At 39.8% G+C, this 21,854-nt stretch overlaps 1 protein-coding gene across 5 annotated transcripts in view; it reads left to right on the top strand.

The window, feature by feature from the left end:
- ST8SIA1 (ST8 alpha-N-acetyl-neuraminide alpha-2,8-sialyltransferase 1) overlaps positions 1-21,854 on the top strand; it is a 150,973-nt gene that overhangs the window by 42,189 nt on the left and 86,930 nt on the right. For all 5 annotated transcript variants that reach the window (XM_060024425.1, XM_060024420.1, XM_060024422.1 and 2 more), the window contains exon 2: positions 16,094-16,238. In XM_060024425.1, coding sequence (XP_059880408.1) covers positions 16,094-16,238 — 145 coding nt within the window. The remainder of the gene's footprint in view (positions 1-16,093; positions 16,239-21,854) is intronic.

The raw sequence follows: 21,854 nt of genomic DNA, 5'->3' as shown, positions 1-21,854 counted from the left end.
CCTTGAACATCAGGAAACATACATTTTTGTATTTCCCCCAGTTGAATGCAGTCTTGTTTATCTCTAAGCACTGAAGACATCATAGTAGGCTTATCAGGTCTCTAGTTTTCAGCTTCTGTTTATCCTTTATTGACAAACTAAAAACAAAAAAAAATTCCCTTTCATCTGTTATTTTCTTCTCTTTTTTCAATTGTTGTTTCTTTATTCACTCTTTGTCAAATGACTCATTCCATCTACACTTGTAATATCCTTTATTTTCTCAATGCTTTCAGTTTTTAAAATTCATCTCCACTTTTGTTTCCTTTTTAAGCCTACTCTTCTCCTTAATTGTTGCTGTCAACTGTCTCAATACTTTTCTATCTGGATGGGATCAGTGATATTCACAAAACAATTCAAAATTAAGTACAAATGTAGCGAACATAACAAACAGGGTGAGGGATGATAGATGGATGAACTGAGAATACCTGCCTGATTGTTTTCACAACATGTTGGGGGTAAACTGAATTGACACATTTGACCTGGAGAATAAGCTGTGTTCTCATCTATGGAAGTTTATAGGATGGGCATTTTAAAATAGCTACTAGTTATGCGAATAGCTGAGTTGTTCCTGGATTTGATACAGAGAAAGAAAATAAAGAGTCGAACTCCTAGGAGAAAATCCACTAAGACATCCCTTTGTCTCTCCCAAATACCCGTTCCTTTAACCACACATTTAATGGGAACTAGATGACAGTAAATTAAAGGTTATTGACAACCTGAATGGCTGATACTCTGCTGAGTAAAGAGAGACCCATATGTTTTAGACAAGCAGGTGGCACAGTTAATATTCTGGTAAGAAAATTGAGAATCCCTGGTTTGTTTTGTTGCACAGAATTCTATCCTGTGAAAATGGGTCATAACGAAAAGCCAAAATTTTTCCCAGAAAATAATTTTGAGTATGTTGAAATACTGGAATGGTTACTCACATAAATACCAGAAGTGTGTGCCATACATCATGGAAGAGACAAAAAAATTTCAGGACTAATGCTCCAGTCCTGCATTGAGTAGGCAGTAGAGCTGAGTTGAATCCAACAAACTTGACTCCTGGGTTTGAACCTCTAAAATTTACCACTTAGGTCATCTTATGTTTGTTGGTTCAGTTTCCTAGTTTAGAGAAATCTGTATAGTTTGGAAAACCCATGTGGTTTCTATCACATTTGTCTCCTTTTTGTTTGTTTTGCTTTCCACTAACTTTTCATCTTCCACAGAAATAATCTCACACCTAGGTGTTATTAGAACAAGAAAAGAAAAAATCGTTCTAAAGAGAGTTCTTTTTTTCTTAATTTTTTTCAGCATAGTGACTTACATACATCATGAAATGATTATCACAAGAAGTTTAGTGAGCGGGCTTCCCTGGTGGCGCAGTGGTTGAGAGTCTGCCTGCCGATGCAGGGGACACGGGTTCGTGCCCCGGTCCGGGAAGATCCCACATGCCATGGAGCGGCTGGGCCCGTGAGCCATGGCCGCTGAGCCTGCGCGTCCGGAGCCTGTGCTCTGCAATGGGAGAGGCCACAACAGTGAGAGGCCCACGTACCAAAAAAAAAAAAAAAAAAAAAAAAAGAAGTTTAGTGAGCATCTGTCCTCTCATAGAGACACAACATTAAAGAAACAGAAAAAATATTTTTCCTTGTGATGAGAACTCAGGATTTACTCTCTTAAAAGCTTTTATATGTAACATACATCAGTGTTAATTATCATGTTGTACATTACATCCCTAGTACTTATTTATCTTATAACTGGAGCTTTGTACATTTTGACAACTTTCATCCAGTTCCCCCCGCCCCCTACTCCATCACCTATGGAAACTACAAATCTTATCTCTTCTTATATGACTTTGTTTGTTTGCTTGTTTTTGAAGTATAATTGACCTACAATGCTATGTTAGTTCCTGTTACACAGCATAGTGATGTGATATTTCTATACATTTAAAAATGATCACCGTGGTAAGTCTTGTTACCATCTGTCACTATACAAAGATATTACATAATTATTGACTATATTCTCCACACTGTACATTATTTTAAAATTTTTTTTAATTGAAGTATAGTTGATTTACAATGTTGTTTTAGTTTCAGGTGTACAGCAAACTGATTCAGATATATATATATATTCTTTTTCAAATTCTTTTCCCTCATACGTTATTACAAAATATTGAGTATAGTTCCCTGTGCTGTACAGTAGGTCCTTGTTGGTTATCTATTTTATGTATAGTAGCCCCACACTGTACATTTCATACCTGTGACATTTATTTTGTAACTGAAAGTGTGTACACCTTAATCTCCCTCACCTATTTCTCTCTTCTGCTGACCCCCTTTCCCCTCTGGCAACCACCTGTTTGTTCTCCATATCTATGAGTCTGTTTCTATTTAGTTATGTTTGTTCATTTGTTTTGTTTTTTATATTCCATATATAATTGAAATAATACAGTATGTCTTTCTCTGTCTGGCTGGTTTCACTTAGCATAATACCCTCTAGGTTCATCCATGTTCTCACTAATGGCAAGATTTCATTCTCTTTTATGGCTGAGTAATATTCCATTGTATAAATACAGCATATCTTCTTCATCCATTTATCCATCAATGGGAACTTAGTTGCTTCCATATCTTGGCAACTGTAAATAAGACTGCAGTGAACATAAGGGTGCATATATCTTTTAGAATTAGTGTTTTCATTTTCTTCGAATAAATGCCCAGGAGTGGAATTGCTGGATCATATGGTAGTTCTATTTTTAATTTTTTGAGGAATCTCCATACTGTTTTCCATAGTGGCTGCACCAATTTATTTCCCCATCAACAGTGCACGAGGGTTCCATTTTCTTCATATCCTTGCCAGCACTTGCTATTTGTTGTATCTTTGATGATAGCCATCCTGACGGGTTTGAGGTGATATCACATTGTGGTTTTGATTTGCATTTCCCTGACAATTAGTGATGTTGAGCATCTTTTCATGTGCCTGTTGGCCATCTGTATGTCTTCTTTGTCAAAATGTCTATTTGGGTCCTTTGCCCATTTTTTTTTTTTTAAAATATATTTATTTATTTATTTGGCTGTGCCAGGTCTTTTTTTTTTATAACAACACCTTTTATTAATTAATTAATTAATTTTTGCTGTGTTGGGTCTTGGTTTCTGTGCGAGGGCTTTCTCTAGTTGTGGCGAGTGGGGGCCCCTCTTCATCGCGGTGCGCGGGCCTCTCACTGTCGCGGCCTCTCTTGTTACAGAGCACAAGCTCCAGACGCGCAGGCTCAGTAGTTGTGGCTCACGGGCCTAGTTGCTCCGCGGCATGTGGGATCCTCCCAGACCAGGGCCCGAACCCGTGTCCCCTGCATTAGCAGGCGGATTCTCAACCACCGCGCCACCAGGGAAGCCCCTTTGCCCATTTTTTAATTGGGTTTTTTTTTTTTTTGATGTTGAGTTGTATGTGTTCTTTGTGTACTTTGGATATCAACCCCTTATTAAATATATTGTTTGAAAATATCTTCTACCATTCAATAGGCTGACTTTTTGTTTCACTGATAGTTTCCTTTGCTATGCAAAGCTTTTTTTTTTTTTTTTTTTTTAGTGTGCTGTGGTTCCATTTGCTTATTTTGGCTTTTGTTTCCCTTGTGTGAGGAAATACTGCTCAAGACTGGTATCAAAGTGTTTACTGCCTGTTTTCTTCTAGTTGTTTTTGGTTTTGAGTCTTACATTTAAGTCTTTAATCCATTTGTACTTTATTTTTATATATGGTGTGAGAAAATAGTCCAGTTTGATTCTTTTACGTGTAACTGTCCAGTTTTCCCAACACCATTTAATGAAGAGGCTGTCTTTTCCCCATTGTATATTCTTGCCTCCTTTGTCATGACTAATTGATGATATAACTGTGGGTTAATGTTTGAGCTCTCTATTCTGTTCCATAGATCTATGTGCCTGTTTTTGTGTCAGTGCAAAACAGTTTTGATTACTGCAGCTTTGTAGTATAGTTTGAAGTGAGGGAGTGTGATACCTCCAGCTTTGTTCTCTTTTCTCAAGATTGCATTGGCTGTTCAGGATCTTTTGTATTTCCATACAAATTTTAGAGGTATTTGTTCTAGTTCTGTGAAAAATGCCATTGGTGTTTTGATAGGGGTTACATTGAGTCTGTAGATTGCCTTGGGGTGTATGGTCATTTTAACATTATGAAGTCTTCCAATCCATGAACATGGTATATCTCTTAATTTGTGTCATCTTCAACTTCTTTCATCACAGTCTTATAATTTTCCAAGTACAGGTCGTTTATCTCCGTAGCTAGATTTATTCTCAGGTATTTTATTCTTTTTGATATGATTGTAAATGGGACTTTTTTCTTAATTTCTCTTTCTGATAATTTATTGTTAGTTTTTAGAAACCCAACAGATTTTCGTATATTACTTTTGTATCCTGCAACTTTGCCGAATTCTTTGATGAGTTCTATTAGTTTTTTGGTGATGTCTTTAGGATTTTTTATGTATAGTATCATGTCCTCTGCAAACAGTGACAGTTTTACTTCTTCCTTTTCAACTTGGATTCCTTTGATTTTCTTTTTTTCTTGTCTGATTGCTGTGGCTAGGACTTCCAATACTGTGTTGACTAAAGGTGGCAAGAGTGGACATTCTTGTCTTGTTCCTGATCTTAGGGGAAATGCTTTCAGCTGTTCACCATTGAGTGTGATGTTAACAGTGGTTTTGTCATATATGGCCTTTATTATTTTGAGATATGTTCCTTCCATACCCACTTTGTGGAGAGTTTTTATCATAAATAAATGTTGAATTTTGTCAAAAGCATCTATTGAGATGATCATATGATTTTTATTCTTCAGTTTGTTAGTGCGGTGTATCACATTGATTGATTTGTAGATATTGAACCATCCTTGCATCCCTGGGATAAATCCCAACTGATACATTAAAAGGAGTATGATCCTTTTAATGTATTGTTGGATTCAGTTTGCTAATATTTTGTTGAAGATTTTTGTACCTACATTCATCAGTGATATTAAAAATCTGCAATTTCTTTATTTGTGATATCTTTGGTTTCAGTATCAGGGTGATGCTGGCCTCATAGGATGAGTTTGAAAGTGTTCTTCTGTAATTTTTTTGGAACAATTTGAGAAGAATAGGTGTTAACTCTTCTATAAATGTTTGGTAGAATTCAACAAACAATCTGGTCCTGGACTTTTGTTTGTTGGGGTTTTAAAATTACTGATTCAGTTTCAGTACTGTTAATTGGTCTGTTCATATTGTTTATTTCTTCCAGGTTTAGTCTTGGGAGATTGTACATTTCTAGGCATTTTTCTATTTCTTCTAGGTTGTCCATTTTACTGGCCTATAATTGTTCATAGTAATCTCTTATGATCCTTTGTATTTCTGTGGTGTCAGTTGTAACTTCTTTTTCATTTCTAATTTTAATTGTTTGGTCCTTCTTTTTTTCTTGATGAGTCTGGCTAAATATTTATTAATTTTGTTTATCTTTCCAAGAGTCAGCTCTTAGTTTCATTGATCTTTTCTGTTGTTTTTATTTTTTAGTCCCCAGTTCATTTATTTCTGCTGTGATCTTTATGACTTATTTCCTTCCACTAACTTTGCATTTTGTTTATTCTTCTTTTTCTTGTTCCCTTAGGTGTAAGATTAAGTTGTTTACTTGAGATTTTTCTCATTTCCTCACGTAGGCTTTATTGCTATAAACTTCCTCTTAAAACTGCTTTTTCTGTGTCCCATAGATTTTGAAAATCGTTGTTTTTTTGTTTTCATTTGTCTCCAGGCACTTTTTTATTTCCTCTTTGATTTTTTCAGTGACCAATTGCTTGTTTAATAGTATATTGTTTAGCCTCCAACTGTTTGTGTTTTTTGCAGTGTTTTTCTTGTAGTTGATTTCTAGTTTCATAGTTGTTGGGAAAGATACATGATGTAATCCCAATCTTCTTAAATTTACTAAGACTTGTTATGTGGCATAGCATGTGATCTATCCTGGAGAATGTTCCATTTTCACTTGAAAGCAATGTTTATTCTGCTGCTTTTGGATGGAATGTTCTATGTATATCTGTTAAGTTCATCTGGTCTAATGTGTGGTTCAGCTGAATAGAGTTCCCATATTTAAAACATAATTTCTCTTAGTGCTATTCAGGAACATCATTAACCATGATTACATAAAGAAATCCCTGCTGCATCCCCCTTTACCGTGTAAACTTGTGCATTGGAGAAACAGCTCAATTGTAAATCAGTGTAACTCGTGATTTGAGTGGCAGATTTGGCATCTGCCACTTGGGCAGAAGTTTAAAACTCAGTATACTGAGTGTGGTGGTTTACGTGGGTACTGGTGCTTCTGATCTAGACCTCATTTTCAAAACCTCATGTTCTCATGGATGACTGCCCACTTATTTCTCTGAGGGGATGCACTTGCCCCTTCCCTATGCTCCTACCCAAGCCTCCAAAAGTGAATTTGTTGCATTCCTCCAAACCCATGTTTTTAAGTTTCATACCACTAAAAATATATTATCCAAATTTGGTATATATCCATTTAGCTGTTTTGTCATGATCCTGGTAAGAGACCAAGAGAGAAATATCTTTATTCATAAAATTAAACATATACAACAGGAAAATTTTCTTTGTCTTTCAAATCCTTCCATTCTTCAAAAGAGGGGAAAAAAATCCAAAAGGAGTATGTATAATTGGTCTTTTCATACCTAAGTTTGATGTTAAATGATTAGAAAGGGAGTCAAAATTAGAGGGCTTCATCAAGTGAAATTTCTCAGGATAAGAGAGAGAGGTGATGGAGAAAAGGCTGGCTTTGGGGATGGTTAGAGGAAATGATAGAATTGTATCCAGGGAAAAGGCAGATACTCACTGGGAGACTTTAAGAAGTTTTTGTGGTGTGGTGACCCAACCCCCTCCATTACAATTTCAGGAAAATCCAAATGTCTTTGTGTGATTTTGGAGTTGGATTTATCCTTGAGGGTCTATGGATGATGCCACAAGAAGTTTGATGGTGAGGGCAGATTCTACTCTTTTCACTGGAGTAAAAACCACATGTGCGCAGTCCTGCATGATCCTCTCCCTGCGACCCGCCTTCCCCGCACCATGCCACACTCTCCTTACTCTAGCTTCGCTGGTTTTCTCCATGTTCTTTGAACATACCAGGGTCACTCCTGCCTTAAGGCTTTTGTACTTGTTTGTTCTCCCTGAATGCTTTTCTCTGGGATAGCCTGGATATCTATATTGCTTACTTCCTTACCTCCTTCTGAGTAAACTCAAACGTCACCTACCCCGTGAGGACTTACCCAGCCTCCTGTTGAAAATTACACCCCCACCCCTTACTCACATACTTCATCTTTTGTCTGTCTTCTCCATTAGAATTTAAGAGGGCAAAGTATTCCAGGCTCTCCTTCTCCTGGCCCCCATTCTGTCCCTAGTGCCTGGAACAACACTGGGCACATAGAAAGTTCTCAATAAATATTTATTGAGTGAATCAAATAATGAGCACTGTTCAAAGGAGCCCAGTCAGTTTCAGTTACCAAAAAAGCAAACCGGTGATTCTCAAAGGATAACACTAGAGCTTTTCTAGTTGTATAGACAGATAAGCATAAGTAGGAAGACTGCAGGTAAGTGCTTATTGAAATCCTTCCTGGAAAAATTTATGCTCTTCAATTCAAACAATCAAGTGTACTTGTTAAGTACACTACAAAAGAAATATGTGTTAGGGAAAACCAGATCATCTTTGAAATACTTGTTTTCCAAAAGTTTCTCCTGTAAGTCTGCTCTGCCTGTGGTAGAGAAATGCAAATTACACGGGGCACAGATCGACCTCTCTTTGGAATACTTTTTCCTTATAATACAGTCATTTCAAATGTGAAGAATAAAATGCCACTAAATAAAAGATTACTTGCTGTCTTAAGTAGTATGCAAGAGTTGTTTTTCTCTGTTTCTGTAGTCCTGGCAAATGATCCAGAGCTTAATCTTTGAAAAGCCTTTTTTATTATATCTGTAGAAAACATTATTTTAAGTGATAATCTCATGAAACTAATTCGCCTCCATACCATTCAAGGGAGTTTTACAGAGAAATAAGGTGAATACAAATCTCTACCCTGTATCGAGTGTGTATTTTGAATCTCTTAGGTCAGGGATGTAAGCCATTGAGGGGACAATACTGTGGACAGAAGGTGTGGCCTTTGCCACAGAGATGGTATTGTCACCACCTGCTCCCAAGTCTCCTACAGGCAGGGCCCTGCTGTTCATTCACTTCAGAGCAGCTTCTGCTAGTGCTTGTTCTAGATCCTGGGCCCTCAGTCAACTGTGACTCCTGACTTTTATACTTGCTTCAAAATGGGTGATTTAAGACAAAGATTCCTTTAAGTTAGGGTGAAAACCAACTTCAGGATGGTACAAACCCTACCTGCCATAATCTCTGTGAAATCTGCCGTTTCCATGTTTAGAATAAGGAATTTCTCACCAGATTCTTCACTTAAAGAAGAGCCCTCTGTTTATCTTCTACTCTTAATGGAGTGAACGTATAATTTATCATCCAAATAGGGACATGTTTGGGAATGGAAGGGGCGAGGTAACTATTAATAGTTGTATCTGGGCAACAGTCATAACCTAGGATGGTGGGAGGCAAGCAGAATCGAATGGTGCCTGAATATGAAGGAGAATGAAATGAATACTTATTGAAACCATACAATGTGCTAAGGACTTTATATATATTATCCTCTGATGTGGTATGTGGGCATGTTTTCAACAGTGAATCTGGAGTTACATTAACCAAGGAGTTGACATATACTAGTCTAACAGGAATTTTAGGAACTTAACTCAGGACGGTTTACGACAAGAGCTATCGATTGAACTGTCTGGAGGAAACGCGTTACTCATTTTGGCCAAAAGTCAAATGTGAAAATCGGTACTTGACTGAAGTCAGGCATCGCTAGACTAGAAAGAATTTTTTGGAGGCAAGATTTAATCTGAAAACTTGTCTAAAATTTTATAAGTTAAACTTTGAAAGTTTGGCACTGGTGAAGGAAACAGAATTTATCAGTGCCATCCGCTGATGGACCGCTCCTGTGGTGCCTGTGCTGCAGGCCTGCGATCCAAAAGGGAGGCTCGCTTTAATCACACTAATGTTTAGTGCACAGTGTAAGGAACTTGGGATTCACCACTCAGCAGATCTTCAAAATCCTGGATCTGCTACTACTGAAAATGTTTACCCACCTATAGCAGTTATTTTGACAAGAGTCTTTTGTCTGTTGGTGTCCATAGACTGCAAGTGTAAGGAATTTACTTCTTCAATTTGAATTTTGATGAGTGAGGACAAAATGTGCGTTGAGGTTCTGTAACATGTTCTTCTTTTCTTCCAACTTGTAATTTGTTCATCCTGTTGATCAACATTTATTAAGCACCAATTCAGTGTCTTAGCCACCATTTAAGGGGGTGGGGACAGAGCAGTGAACAGAAGACAAAAGTCTTTGCCCTCATGGAGTTTAAATTCTGGGACTTGGGGAGACAGACAATAAAAGTATAGATAAAACATATAGCATATAAATAGCATAAGTGCTATTAAGAAGAATAAAGCAGTTAAGGATATGAGGAACTTTCTATTATGACTGGGTCATGATGATTTTTCATGGTGTTGTTTATAGGGTTTTCTATTCTCATGAAATTTTTAGGGGCAGATTTGGTGTTTAACTATTAATCCCACATATGAAGAGTTCCCAACTAGGACTTTTTTTTTCCCCTGAGCAACTCATTGTCTAAATGGAATTAAATAACTGAAAATTAAATAAAGTTCTTAGGGTTATGTGTTTAATTTTTTTTTTTTTTTTTTTTTTTTTTTTGCGTTATGCGGGCCTCTCACTGTTGTGGCCTCTCCCATTGCGGAGCACAGGCTCCGGACGCGCAGGCTCCGGACGCGCAGGCTCAGCGGCCCAGCCGCTCCACATGTGGGATTCTCCCGGACCGGGGCACGAACCCGTGTCCCCTGCATCGGCAGGCGGACTCTCAACCACTGCGCCACCAGGGAAGCCCCGTGTTTAATATTTTTAATGCTAGTATATCAACTAATTCTACAAAGATTAGAATTTTCATGTAATCTCAACTCTGTTATTCTTCCTTATATTATTGCTTAAAATTTTATATATATTTGTTGGTAAAAAAATGACGCAGTATTTTTCCTAAGGTTTTATGCTAAGCACACTTAATATTTCCTTTAACTGACAATTTATTCTCCTCTGTAGTTGAAGATCCTTCATAATTTTTATACATAAAATTAATAGCTTTCACAATAAGTTTATTATTGCAACATTTTCCTTTTGAAGTATTAAAGATACATTTATATTTCACCTGATGGATAGAAATTCAACATAGAAAGCATATAAGGAGATTTTTCACTCCATCTACTTCTAGGCTGCTTATCCGAATTTTAAATTACACATTCAGTTGTAAACAGCAAACTCTAGTGACATTCCCTGTTTATGTTACTAACATCAACACCCTATTTAGATACGATGGTGAAGGAAATGATCACACAAGTGTTTGTCACATACGTGTACAAGGAGGCCAGAAATGGCATTGAGTTGGATGTTTAGCTGAGTCTAAAGCTGGAGTGTGACAGCAGAGTTTGGCCAAATACTGAGACCAAAGTGAAACTCTCCTTCACCTCTGCTTTCTCAAATTCAGTTCTTCCTCAGAAGGGGCACGATAGTGTCAGTCATTGGAGTGACAGCCTCCCAACCTCCCTCATGTCTGGTGACCAAAGTGATGAACATGGCATCCAAGAGAGTTTCAGCAAGGTTCATGCTGATACTGGGCATTATTAACTGAGTGGTTGGGTTTCCACCCTTATTTGTCTGTTTCGTTTCACCGGAACCTCAGTCTTCCTGGCACAATAAGCCAGTGAGGTCTTCTTGGCTTAGTTGATATGCATGGCTTTCACTGGGAGGGGATGAGAACCTGAGTGAGTTTTTAGCAAGTGGCTCCCAGGCTTCCCTAATACTTACCTTCATGATGCAATTATAGCATCATTTAGCAGGAGCTCTGCTGAAGCTTGAATTCACATAATAAAAAGCATTTACATTTTAACTCCAATACTCAACTCACATTTAACGGAAACATAATAATCTGCAGATTTAAACTTGAATTTAAAAATGGGTTTACTTTTTTAACTCTGTGATTTTATTGCCTGCCACAAATAATGGGCAGCATTAATGCAAAGCATGAGAAAGGGGGTGGGAACCAAATTTTCTAAACATTCTAAAAGCTGGTATGTGTCTTCTCTCCAGGGTCACCTGCAGGTTGGATGGAGGTGAAATTCAATTTTGTATCTCCCAAACCTAGCACAGTGTTAGGCAAGCACTCTGTAAAAACCATTGCTACTGCTACTACCATGATTACCACTTCTACTGCTGGGAGTGCTATTTCCACTACTGCTTTTGCTTCTGTGGTTGTAGCCCATACAGCTGGTGAGCTCGTGTGGGCCCTTCTCAGGCATGGGGGGTGAACATACTTCTATGTTGTGGTCCCTTTTCAGCCACCCTCCAGACATGCGCATGGCAGAAAGGAGATGGGAAGGCACTCTGGATGGAGGGAAAAGTCCAAAAGTTTCTAAGAAAAGCACTCCCATATTGCAAATGGTGCTATGATTATTTTGAATTTGCTGTAACTCTTAGATTTTTAAAAGTCTTTGTACACATGTGACACTTTCTATTTTCTGTCGAGTATTTGGTTTTCCCACTCAGGGTATGATTGCCCTGAGCATGATGAAGCTGAGGGAAAACATGTGAATTTGAGTCCATCTAACACACATTTAATCAATAATTAAGCAAACATTTATTAACCTCATGAACTTTTTTCCCCACATCTTTATTGCAGTATAATTGCTTTACAATGTTGTATTCGTTTCTGCTGTACAACAAAGTGAATCAGCTCTATGTATACGTATATCCCCATATCCCCTTCCTCTTGAGCCTCCCTCCCCGCCCCCCATCCCATCCCTCTAGGTCATCACAAAGCATCGAGTTGATCTCCTTGTGCTATGCGGCTGCTTCCCACTAGCTATCTATTTTACATTTGGTAGTGTATATATGTCAATGCTACTCTCTCACTTCGTCCCAGCTTCCCCTTCCCGCCCTGTCCTCAAGTCTGTTCTCTACGTCTGCATCTTTATTCCTGCCCTGCCACTAGGTTCATCAGTACTGTTTTTTTATAGATTCCATATATATGCGTTAGCATATGGTATTTGTTTTTCTCTTTCTGACTTACTTCACTCTGTATGACAGACTCTAGGTCCACCCACCTCACTACAAATAACTCAATTTCGTTCCTTTTTATGGCTGAGTAATATTCCATTGTATATATGTGCCACATCTTCTTTATCCATTCATATGTCAATGGACACTTAGGTTGCTTCCATGTCCTGGCTACTGTAAACAGTGCTGCAATGAACATTGTGGTACATGTATCTTTTTGAATTATGGTTTTCTCAGGGTATATGCCCAGTAGTGGGATTGCTGGATCATATGGTAATTCTATTTTTAGTTTTTTAAGGAACCTCCGTATTGTTCTACATAGAGGCTGTAATCAGTTTACATTACACCAACAGTGCAGGAACCTCATGAACTTGACTTGAACAGGTCTCTTGCTCTGAGCTTCAGTTCCATTGTCTGTAAGTTTAAGGTAATGTAATCAGCTCTATCTTAGTTTTTTTGGGGATGAATAGAGGAAGCCAGTGCAAAGTGATATGTAAGCTGCTAGCTTAATAAAGATTAAATGGGGTGTCATTATATGGCTGGGACAAATTTTTCTTCTGAATTTCCTGTAGCACTTTGTGCTCAATAGCAAGTTTAGTTTGGTTTGGAAGTGAGAGCTGTGGTCCGGCTGGAAGTAAGTACCAGATATGAAGTAAAAAGACCTGGGAGCAAAATCATGCCCTACCACCTCACTAGTGACGTGCCCCAAGTTAAATTACTGAAAAAAAGAATCCTAAAGCTGTGTAGCTCCAAGGTCACTCACTGTGAGAATTAAGTGGGAAAAGATCTAGGAAGGCACCTGGTGTGTTGCAGGTGTTTGGCTGGTGTTTGGAAAGCATTCCTTCAGGAAAGAGAAAGGTAAGGGTGAGTCAAAATGGTCCTGAACAGGCAGCATGCAGAGAGGAAAAAGCATGTCCCGTGATGGCCCTAATACATTTCCTCAGATGTGAATTAGGAATAATAATGATAATAATTCCCTTAATTATCTCTTAGGGTTACTGTAAGGACTAAAAGTGGTAAGATATCACCAGAAATGGAATAGGGGCTCAAAAATTTACTCACCCCCAAAAGTTGAGAGTCATGCTTAAGATAATTCTCCTCGTTTTTAAAGACAGTCTTAAGCCATGTCTAGTTCTATGTTGACTGACTATAGTACCTAGGATGGTTTTTTGAGAAGATTTAGGCAATTCACTATAAAACTTCCCTGCCTCTGTTCAGGCTGCCTTTTGGGTAATGAAACACAATAAAAATTACCAAAGATGGAGGAGGCAAGGAAAGAGCAGCTGATGGAATGATGACGTAGAAGCAAGAGGGACGCACATTCTAGCAACTTTGAAAGATGAAGGCCATTTTCCCGAGCCCCTCTCCCCTGTCCTTTCTGCTGAAACTTTTGTGAAGGGGAAGCCAGCCAGAAAGTACCAGAGAAAGCACCAGGTGTTGGGAAGAGTTCCAGGCACTGACCCGATTTATTCATCTCTGCAATGAGGTCAGACTTGTACTACATGCGTCGCCTGTGCATTCTCAGGGAATTCTCAAGAACAGTCTCTGAGGCCGTTTCTGAAGCCCAGTAACATTCCTGGGTTATGGAGTCAGTAAGTGACAGAGCCAATAGTTGAACCCAAGTACAGTTGCCCCCAAATCCTCATCCTCAGATTCTGCCTCTGAGGATTCAACCAATGGGTAGATGGAAAGTATTTGGAAAAATGAAAACTTCCAGAAAGTTCTAAAAAGCAAAACTTGAATTTGCCTCACACTGGCCACTATTGACATGGCATTTGCATTGTAGTTATAGCTATTTACATAACACACTGCATTAGGTAGTGCACTAAAAAGTAATCTAGAGATGATTTAAGGTACACGGGAGAAATTGTGTAGGTTGTCTGCAAACACTGTGCCATTTTATATAAGGGACTGAGCATCCATGGGGTTTGGTATGGGGGGTGTCCTGGAACCAACCTCGAGGAGGCCAGGGATGACTGTACTCTATCTAGTTCCTCATCCCGTCAGATCTAAGCTTGGGTACCACTCGTGGCCAAAGATATCTGAGCAAGCAGGTCTATTTAGGGGCGCCATTCAGAAGTGGTGTATGTCAGCGATTTGTCTTATTGGTCCTTCTAGAAGTGGGACTGGGCAATGAGTTCTTTTACTCCTGAAGGCTCAGTGAGGAAATGGAATTGGTTTCTGACAGGCTTTGAATTCGAGGAGAATGTGAAGCTTAGCCTATGGAATAGTAACATGGCCACCACGTGAGGGGCAAGCAGAGGAGCGCCAGCGAGGCAGCCCAGGACAAGGGGAGGAGACCCAGGAGACCCTGGTGTTTCAGACACAAAGAGAGTGAGGAGACCTTCGCCAAGTCCCGGTGCTCAGCTGTGTCCCACACTTCTGAGAGAGCGGACAAAACGAGAACCGGAAAGGCCCGCAATTTACCAGTTGAAAGGCAGGTTGCTTCACCGGTGCCTGAAATCACATCCTTCATCTCATTCTGTTTCTATTTAAAAGGATTTCCCAGGGGTGGTTCTTTGATCATGCCCTCAGTTTGGGGGGACGTGCACCCTCTTTGGGGCTCCTCTGCGTATTCCCTACTCCGTACAGGTCACGTAAAGTCCGTGGTCCCCAAATGTAACCATCTGATTGTTAAATCACCATGAAGATGCATTAGCCATCCAAGCCTTTTCTGCTCCTGGACGTTTAAATCCATCAATCTGTAATTATAATGATTATTTTTGCCTTTGGACATATTTCAACTGCATGTGAGAGCTGATGTTTTTCTTTCTTTTTGTTTAGTTATATCAGTTTCAGGAGTACAGCATTATAATTTAACATCTGCATACACTACAAATTGATCACCACCATGTGTCTAGTTACCATCCATCAGCAGACAGTTGACCCCTTCACCCAATTTCTCCCACCCTCCAACCTCCTTCCCTTCTGGTAACCACTCATCTGGTCTCTGCAACTATGAGTTTGTTTCTGTTTTGTTTTGTTTTGTTTTGTTTTCTTAGATTCTGCATATGAGTGAAATCAGACAGTCTTTCTCATCTGATTTATGTCACTTAGCATAATACCTTCAAGGGTCATACACGTTGTCAAAAATGGCAGGATTTCATTCTTTTTCATGCCTGAGTAGTATTCCGTGGTGTATATATACCACATCTTCTTTACCATTCATTCATAAATGGACACTTAGGTTGATTTTATATCTTGGCTAGTGTAAATACAGTTGACCTTTGAACAACATGGGCTTGAACTGCACAGGTTCACTTATACATGGACTTTTTCAATAAATACATACAGTACTGCACAATCTGAGGTTGGTTGAATCCATGGAGGCAGAACTTCAGATACAGGGGGTCGATTATGGGGCTTGCGCATCTGTGGATTTTGGTATCTGAGGCAGGTCCTGGAACCAATTCCCTGCAGATACCCAGGGACAACTGTAATGCTGCCGTGAACATGGGGGTGCATATACCTTTTCCAATGAGTGTTTTTGTGTTCTTGTGATAAATACCCAGAAGTGGAATAGCTGGGTCACATGGTGGTTCTCGTCTTAATTTTTTGAGGGGTCTCCATACTGATTTCCATAGTGCCTGAACCAATTTACAGTCCTACCAGCTGATGTATTTTTTTTTAACTTTTTAAAAATTATGAAATATTCCAGTCATGCATTCTGATGGCTGAAAGAATGAATTAATAGTAGTCTAATCACCCTGGAGACACAGATGCTTTTGTGAGCTGGCACTGAAGTAAGGCTGCACATCTCTGTGGGAATGACAAGTGAATGAGTCTGCTGCTCACTTAACCTGCTGTTCTTTTCTCTCTCTGTTTTCTCTCCTAGGAAACAGATGGAAGACTGCTGTGACCCCGCCCATCTCTTTGCTATGACTAAAATGAATTCCCCCATGGGGAAGAGCATGTGGTACGATGGGGAGTTTTTATACTCATTCACCATTGACAATTCAACTTATTCTCTCTTCCCCCAGGTTAGTACAGAGTTTGTTGCCTTTCAATATAGTCTCTTCTATGTCTTGATATCATAGGAAAGGGATAATTGATTTTGCCTAACTAATCAGATCTACTTCTTTTCATCTTCTTACTTTTCTGAATTAGAAATGCTTCCCTTTATACTGTCATTTTTTCGTGAAGAAATCAAATAATGTTGTGATGCAGGGGCAGCAGTAGGATATTACAGAGTAACAGATTTCCTAGCCCTTCTGATTTGAGTCATATGAGACTGAAGAAAGCAAGCAGAGAAGGAAGCAAGATCAGGGAATTGTGGAATTCCAGTGCTTTGAGGTTGGCTCTGGTATGATCTTGAAGATTTGCAACACTGGAATGTTTTCTTAGGGCTGATACTCAGGGAGTGGGGACCATATGGTCAGAAGTTGCTTCTTAGAGCTTGTGAGTCTTAACCCTGTGGTTAGATTACTGCTATAAAGTGTAGGAGTGGTGGAGATGGAGAGAAAGTATTTGACCACTTTTGAAGTGGTCTGAATCAAGCTCTGCTTCCTTAGTGTTTTTCTTTGTGGTTTCCTAAGCATTGAAATCAAATGTTTTACTAAAATATATCTATGTAGCTAGTGGGGGGGAAAAGGAAGTCTTTATTTCTAGGGAGCCGTAGTTGGAGATGGGAAGTGGATCTTAGGTGAAATTGCCATTAGGGAGAAATTGAGAAATGAATGTCGGCTTCCCCAAGTCTTCACGCTACTCTTGGTTTGGCCAGATGATTGTGCAGAAAGAGAATTCATGGTCAGAGGTGGAAAACATATATCTGTATTAATAGCAAAGATTCTACAGAGGAGGCATCTTATAAAGTTTGAAGCACAGGCAGTACCAGATCCAAAGTCACGTGCTCTATGAAATAGCTCCCATTTGCTAGTTCATTCTTAGGTGTTTTCATCCAATTTAACGGTTTTAGAGTATGTATAATGATACAGTTGAAAAACTTTATTTTAAAATAGGAAATAGAAGGTTTAATTCATGGCCAGCATCCTTGTGCTATTTCTCTCTTCTTCATTTGCCCTTGGGAGCCTTCCTTATGTCAAAGCAAATGATTTACAGTCATAAAATGTAGAATTGAATTTTGTCTCCATCTCTTCCTAACTAAATGCCTTGCTAAGTCACCTAACTCTTCTGAGGTTCAGCTTTCTCATTTGTGCAGTGGCGAGAGCAGTACCTGTCCACTCACAGAGTTGAGGTCAAGGACATGTCATATAATGCATGTCCAGGTATGCTGCAAACTACAAAGCCTTATGTAAATGTTTTAGGTTGATTAATGTTGTCCTGGTTCATATACTGCATCTTTAGACTGAGGAATGAAGAGTATAATTGCATTAGTCAGAAATCTTCCTAGGCCTTTTTTTTTTTTTTTTTTTTTTTCGATACGCGGGCTTCTCACTGTTGTGGCCTCTCCCGTTACAGAGCACAGGCTCCGGATGTGCAGGCTCAGCGGTCATGGCTCACGGGCTCAGACGCTCCATGGCATGTGGGATCCTCCCGGACCGGGGCACGAACCCGTGTCCCCTGCATCGGCAGGCGGACTCTCAACCATTGTGCCACCAGGGAAGCCCTTCCTAGGTGTTTTTAGCAGAAGGATATTTCATGTTGGGCATTAGGCACTTAAAAAATTGTTAGGCGAATAGAGGAGTTGGAGTCAAGAGGTGGCTCCTGGAATTACTTAGCCCAAGAACTTTACTGCCATAACTGTGGTTTAGGGATTAGAAAACCACCGTGGCCACTGCCATTGGCAGAAACAGGGCCAGGAAGATGGGTTTCAACTCACCTCCTCCCTCCAAACCTCCCTCAAGTGCATCTAGTGGGTAAGATTAATTTACATCCAGAACACTAGTTGCAAAGAAGTCCAGGAGGAGCAGTTTTTAAAGCAATCAAGCTTTAGCAGGAAGCTACAAAAAGGGTGGAATTGAGGTTGAGTAAGCCAATTCACAGCATCTTCTTTGTACAAATACTGATATCAACTTGCTATGAAATGAAGAAGAGATAAGGAAGCAATCTCCTTTAACAGCTCATCAAATAGAAAAGATTTTAAAGAAACCCAAAATAGGATTTTATAGATGAGGACTTTCAATCATACTAACTGACTTTGTGCTAGAAAATAGGTTTGAAGAGAAGAAATGATTAAAGAAATACAAACTAACTTCCCATCTTATCCGGTAAGTTGCAGCAGTAAGATAGCAGGAAACATTTTCTTTTTCAAGTGTGTGCACATGAATTTTGTGTCTCTGTGTACCAGCTGCAAGACCAAGGAACCATCCCTGAATAATAAAGGAAAAATGCTTTTTTCTTAGAAAGTGAAAGTCATCACATCACTCTGTGTGTGCACAGTCATTACAAAGGGCTGAACCAGTTCAATGGGTAGACTTGAAAAAAGGTTACCTGTGTCTTCTTCTGAAGAGATTCTGAAATGACTAACTAATTTATAGAAATCCTGGAGAATCTGTTTGCATCAAAGGGTGTCTATACCCGGGCCCTCTTATTTCTCAGTGAAAGATTTCTAGCTTGTTATCAGGAAGCTAAGTTGTCAGTTAATTGTTAGGCTTCATTCATGCTCCCTGTGGGAAGAAAGTGGTGTGTGTTGATTGGGCAGAAATGCAGGTGAGTGAGCTGGGCTGTGTTGTCAGTTGAACAAAGCATCCCTCCACTCCCTGTTTCAGCAAGATATGCTAAATCACTCCTTTGCTAATTCAGATGTATAACTTTATATCACACTTTTAATTATATATTTTAATGTATTTAGTTTAATTATATATTACACTTCTCCCCTAAATGCCCCATATATGTCAGCTGTCATTATTATTGGTATTACTCCTTTGCCTATTTTAATCACTGCTTTTGTTGTTGTTGCCAAGATGCAATCCAAGATTCTCTGTGTGATGTGGAAAGTTAACAGGTTCTGAATCAAGGCTGGAGGGTCCACAAGGGCCCTAGTGAGATGCTGTATACTTTGTAATTACAGTCAGTTGCTTCTTATTTGGACCTCCTATGACTTCCCATGCTTTATTATCAAATTTATTCAGTTCTGCCTCCTATGCAGTTATTTGCCTAACCACCTATCACAGTTTTCTAAAAGTCTGTATCTGCTGATCTCAATACCATCTTGTGAGCTTTTGAGGAAACTCATTTTTGTGCCTCGTGCAGTGCTTCACACTTAATATAGATGCTCATTTCCAGCTGCTCTCCCTGCCTATGTATGTCCCACCTGGGCTGGACCACTGCTGTGCCCTGGCTTGAACTATAGGAGACCAAGCAGGACAGTTTGATGCAGCTGTTTTCAAATGGCTCTATAAATGTATTTTGGTGAAATATTTGTTGAATATTACTAGGCATGAAGGGCCGAATTTGAATCCTCATGGAGGTTTTCTAGAATATGCAGTGCATGTGTGTGTGTGTTTGGAGGGGGCAGTGTGATGGTAGGTGTTCCCACTTTGAGAATACTTGAGGATACCTCCATCCCCTAGGCTGGGATCAGCTCTTTCCTGCTCTGCCTCTCCCTTGGAAGCCTACATGGTCCCACATTTGTATATAATACCGAATAAATGCTATTTTGGCCTAAGACATATTTTTACCCAGAAAGAGCATAAATTTCCTTGGCAATGAGTGAGGGAGTAGCAGGAATGTTAGAAACCACAACTGTGTTGATATAATTTAATAAATATTTTCTTTGGTGTAATAAATACATGGTCGGCCCACCATTCTCTTACATTGTGCTGGATAGTCACGTGAAATACATCACAAACTAGACGAGTCATTTTTCCTCAAAATATCTACCCAAGGCCATATGTAAAGAATCACAAAATATCATTACTGCACCACAGACAGACATTTCCAGCTGCTCTGGTCGCCATAAACTCCCTGACATCTTCCACCTGGCGTGGGCCCACAATGCCCTTGGCCCAGGGGAAACCCAGCAGGATATTTTGAAGTAGTTTTGTCAAAATGACTTTGTTAGAATGAAAATACACATTTTTTTTTTCACAGTAATGTGCTTAATAGAATCCTCTGAGCTCCTGGGTATTCCCGAGTCTCAGAGCAGTTTTTTTCTCCTAACGAAATTTAGATTCTACTATATAATCTACATCATTTGGTAGCTTGCTTTTTTACTTAACAATATGATTGTAATCATTTTCCAAACATATACCTTTTCATCTAGAAGGAAACTGAGGGGACTGTTTGGTGGGCATAGATCTTTGCCAAGCCTGTGTTGGTTCATGTTGTCAGACTTGTGTTTGGCTGAGACCTGACACAGGAGCTTAACCAAACAGGTATTTATTTATCTCAAGCAATAGTTAGGAATTAGGAGGTGAGTAGCTTAGAGCTAGATGGTGGCTACACAGCGCCATCAAGTTCCCAGGCTCCTGCTTGAACGTCTTTAGCTGGTGGCCAAGGAACCTTCTAGTTTTGATCCAGGATCCCAGTAGGACAGAGAGGAAACAGAAGAGGAAATCTGGACAGACTCCTGCTGATGTGTCAGTGGCCAGGACTGAATCTCATGGCTGTGTCTAGCTTCAAGAGAGGCTGGGAAATTTCAGTATTTCACCTGTAAGGCAAATGCACTCCATGTGCTGACCTGGACAACTGCCTGCCTTAGTTTCTTCACAGGTTATCTCACTCTGTCCTTATAACAACTCTGTGTGGTTGTTACTCTGGTCTTCATTTCATGGGTGAAACTGAGACTGAAGAGGGTGAAATATCTTATTCAAGGCTCTAGAGCTCGCAAGTGGAGGGCTGGCATGTAAAACGTGGCCTGTCTGATTTCCAAAGTATTATTATTATTATTTTAAATTAATTAATTTTTGACTGCGTTGGGTCTTTGTTGCTGCGTGCGGGCTTTCTCTAGTTGTGGCGACTGAGAGCTACTCTTCTTTGCAGTATGTGGGCTTCTCATTGTGGTAGCTTCTCTTGTGGAACACGGGCTCTAAGTGTGTGGGCTTCAGTAGTTGTGGCACTTGGGCTCAATAGTTGTGGCGCACGGGCTTAGTTGCTCTGTGGCATGTGGGATCTTCCCGGACCAGAGCTTGAACCTGTGTCCCCTGTAATGGCAGGAGGATTCTTAACCACTGCGCCACAAGGGAAGTCCCCCAAAGTGTTATTGTTTATTATCTTGTTTCTATTTTTTTCTTAAAAAGTCATGGGTTCTGGGGCTTCCCTGGTGGCGCAGTGGTTGAGAGTCCGTCTGCCGATGCAGGGGACACGGGTTCGTACCCTGGTCCGGGAAGATCCCACATGCCACGGAGCAGCTGGGCCCGTGAGCCATGGCCACTGAGCCTGCGCGTCCGGAGCCTGTGCTCCGCAACGGGAGAGGCCACAACAGTGAGAGGCCCGCGTACCACAAAAACAAAAAACAAAACAAAACAAAAAAGTCATGGGTTCTGGTGGATTCATTGTTAATTTTTATCACACAATCACCTTGAAACCATTTTAAGGTTTTTGCTTCCCTTATATAAATACTCTTAGAGGAAATGGAGAAATTCTTTCATAGCTATCTGAGAGGGAAAAAAATAGAGTACAGATATGCAGGCCCTAGGATCCTATACAGCACTGTAGTTGCCCTTTGACTTTGAGTGCCCTAGTGGCCCACTTTG

Source organism: Delphinus delphis, chromosome 11, assembly GCF_949987515.2.
Source record: "Delphinus delphis chromosome 11, mDelDel1.2, whole genome shotgun sequence".
Lineage (NCBI taxonomy): Eukaryota > Metazoa > Chordata > Mammalia > Artiodactyla > Delphinidae > Delphinus > Delphinus delphis.
Note: the sequence above shows the minus strand (reverse complement) of the source record. Positions and strands in the feature narration are given on the sequence as shown.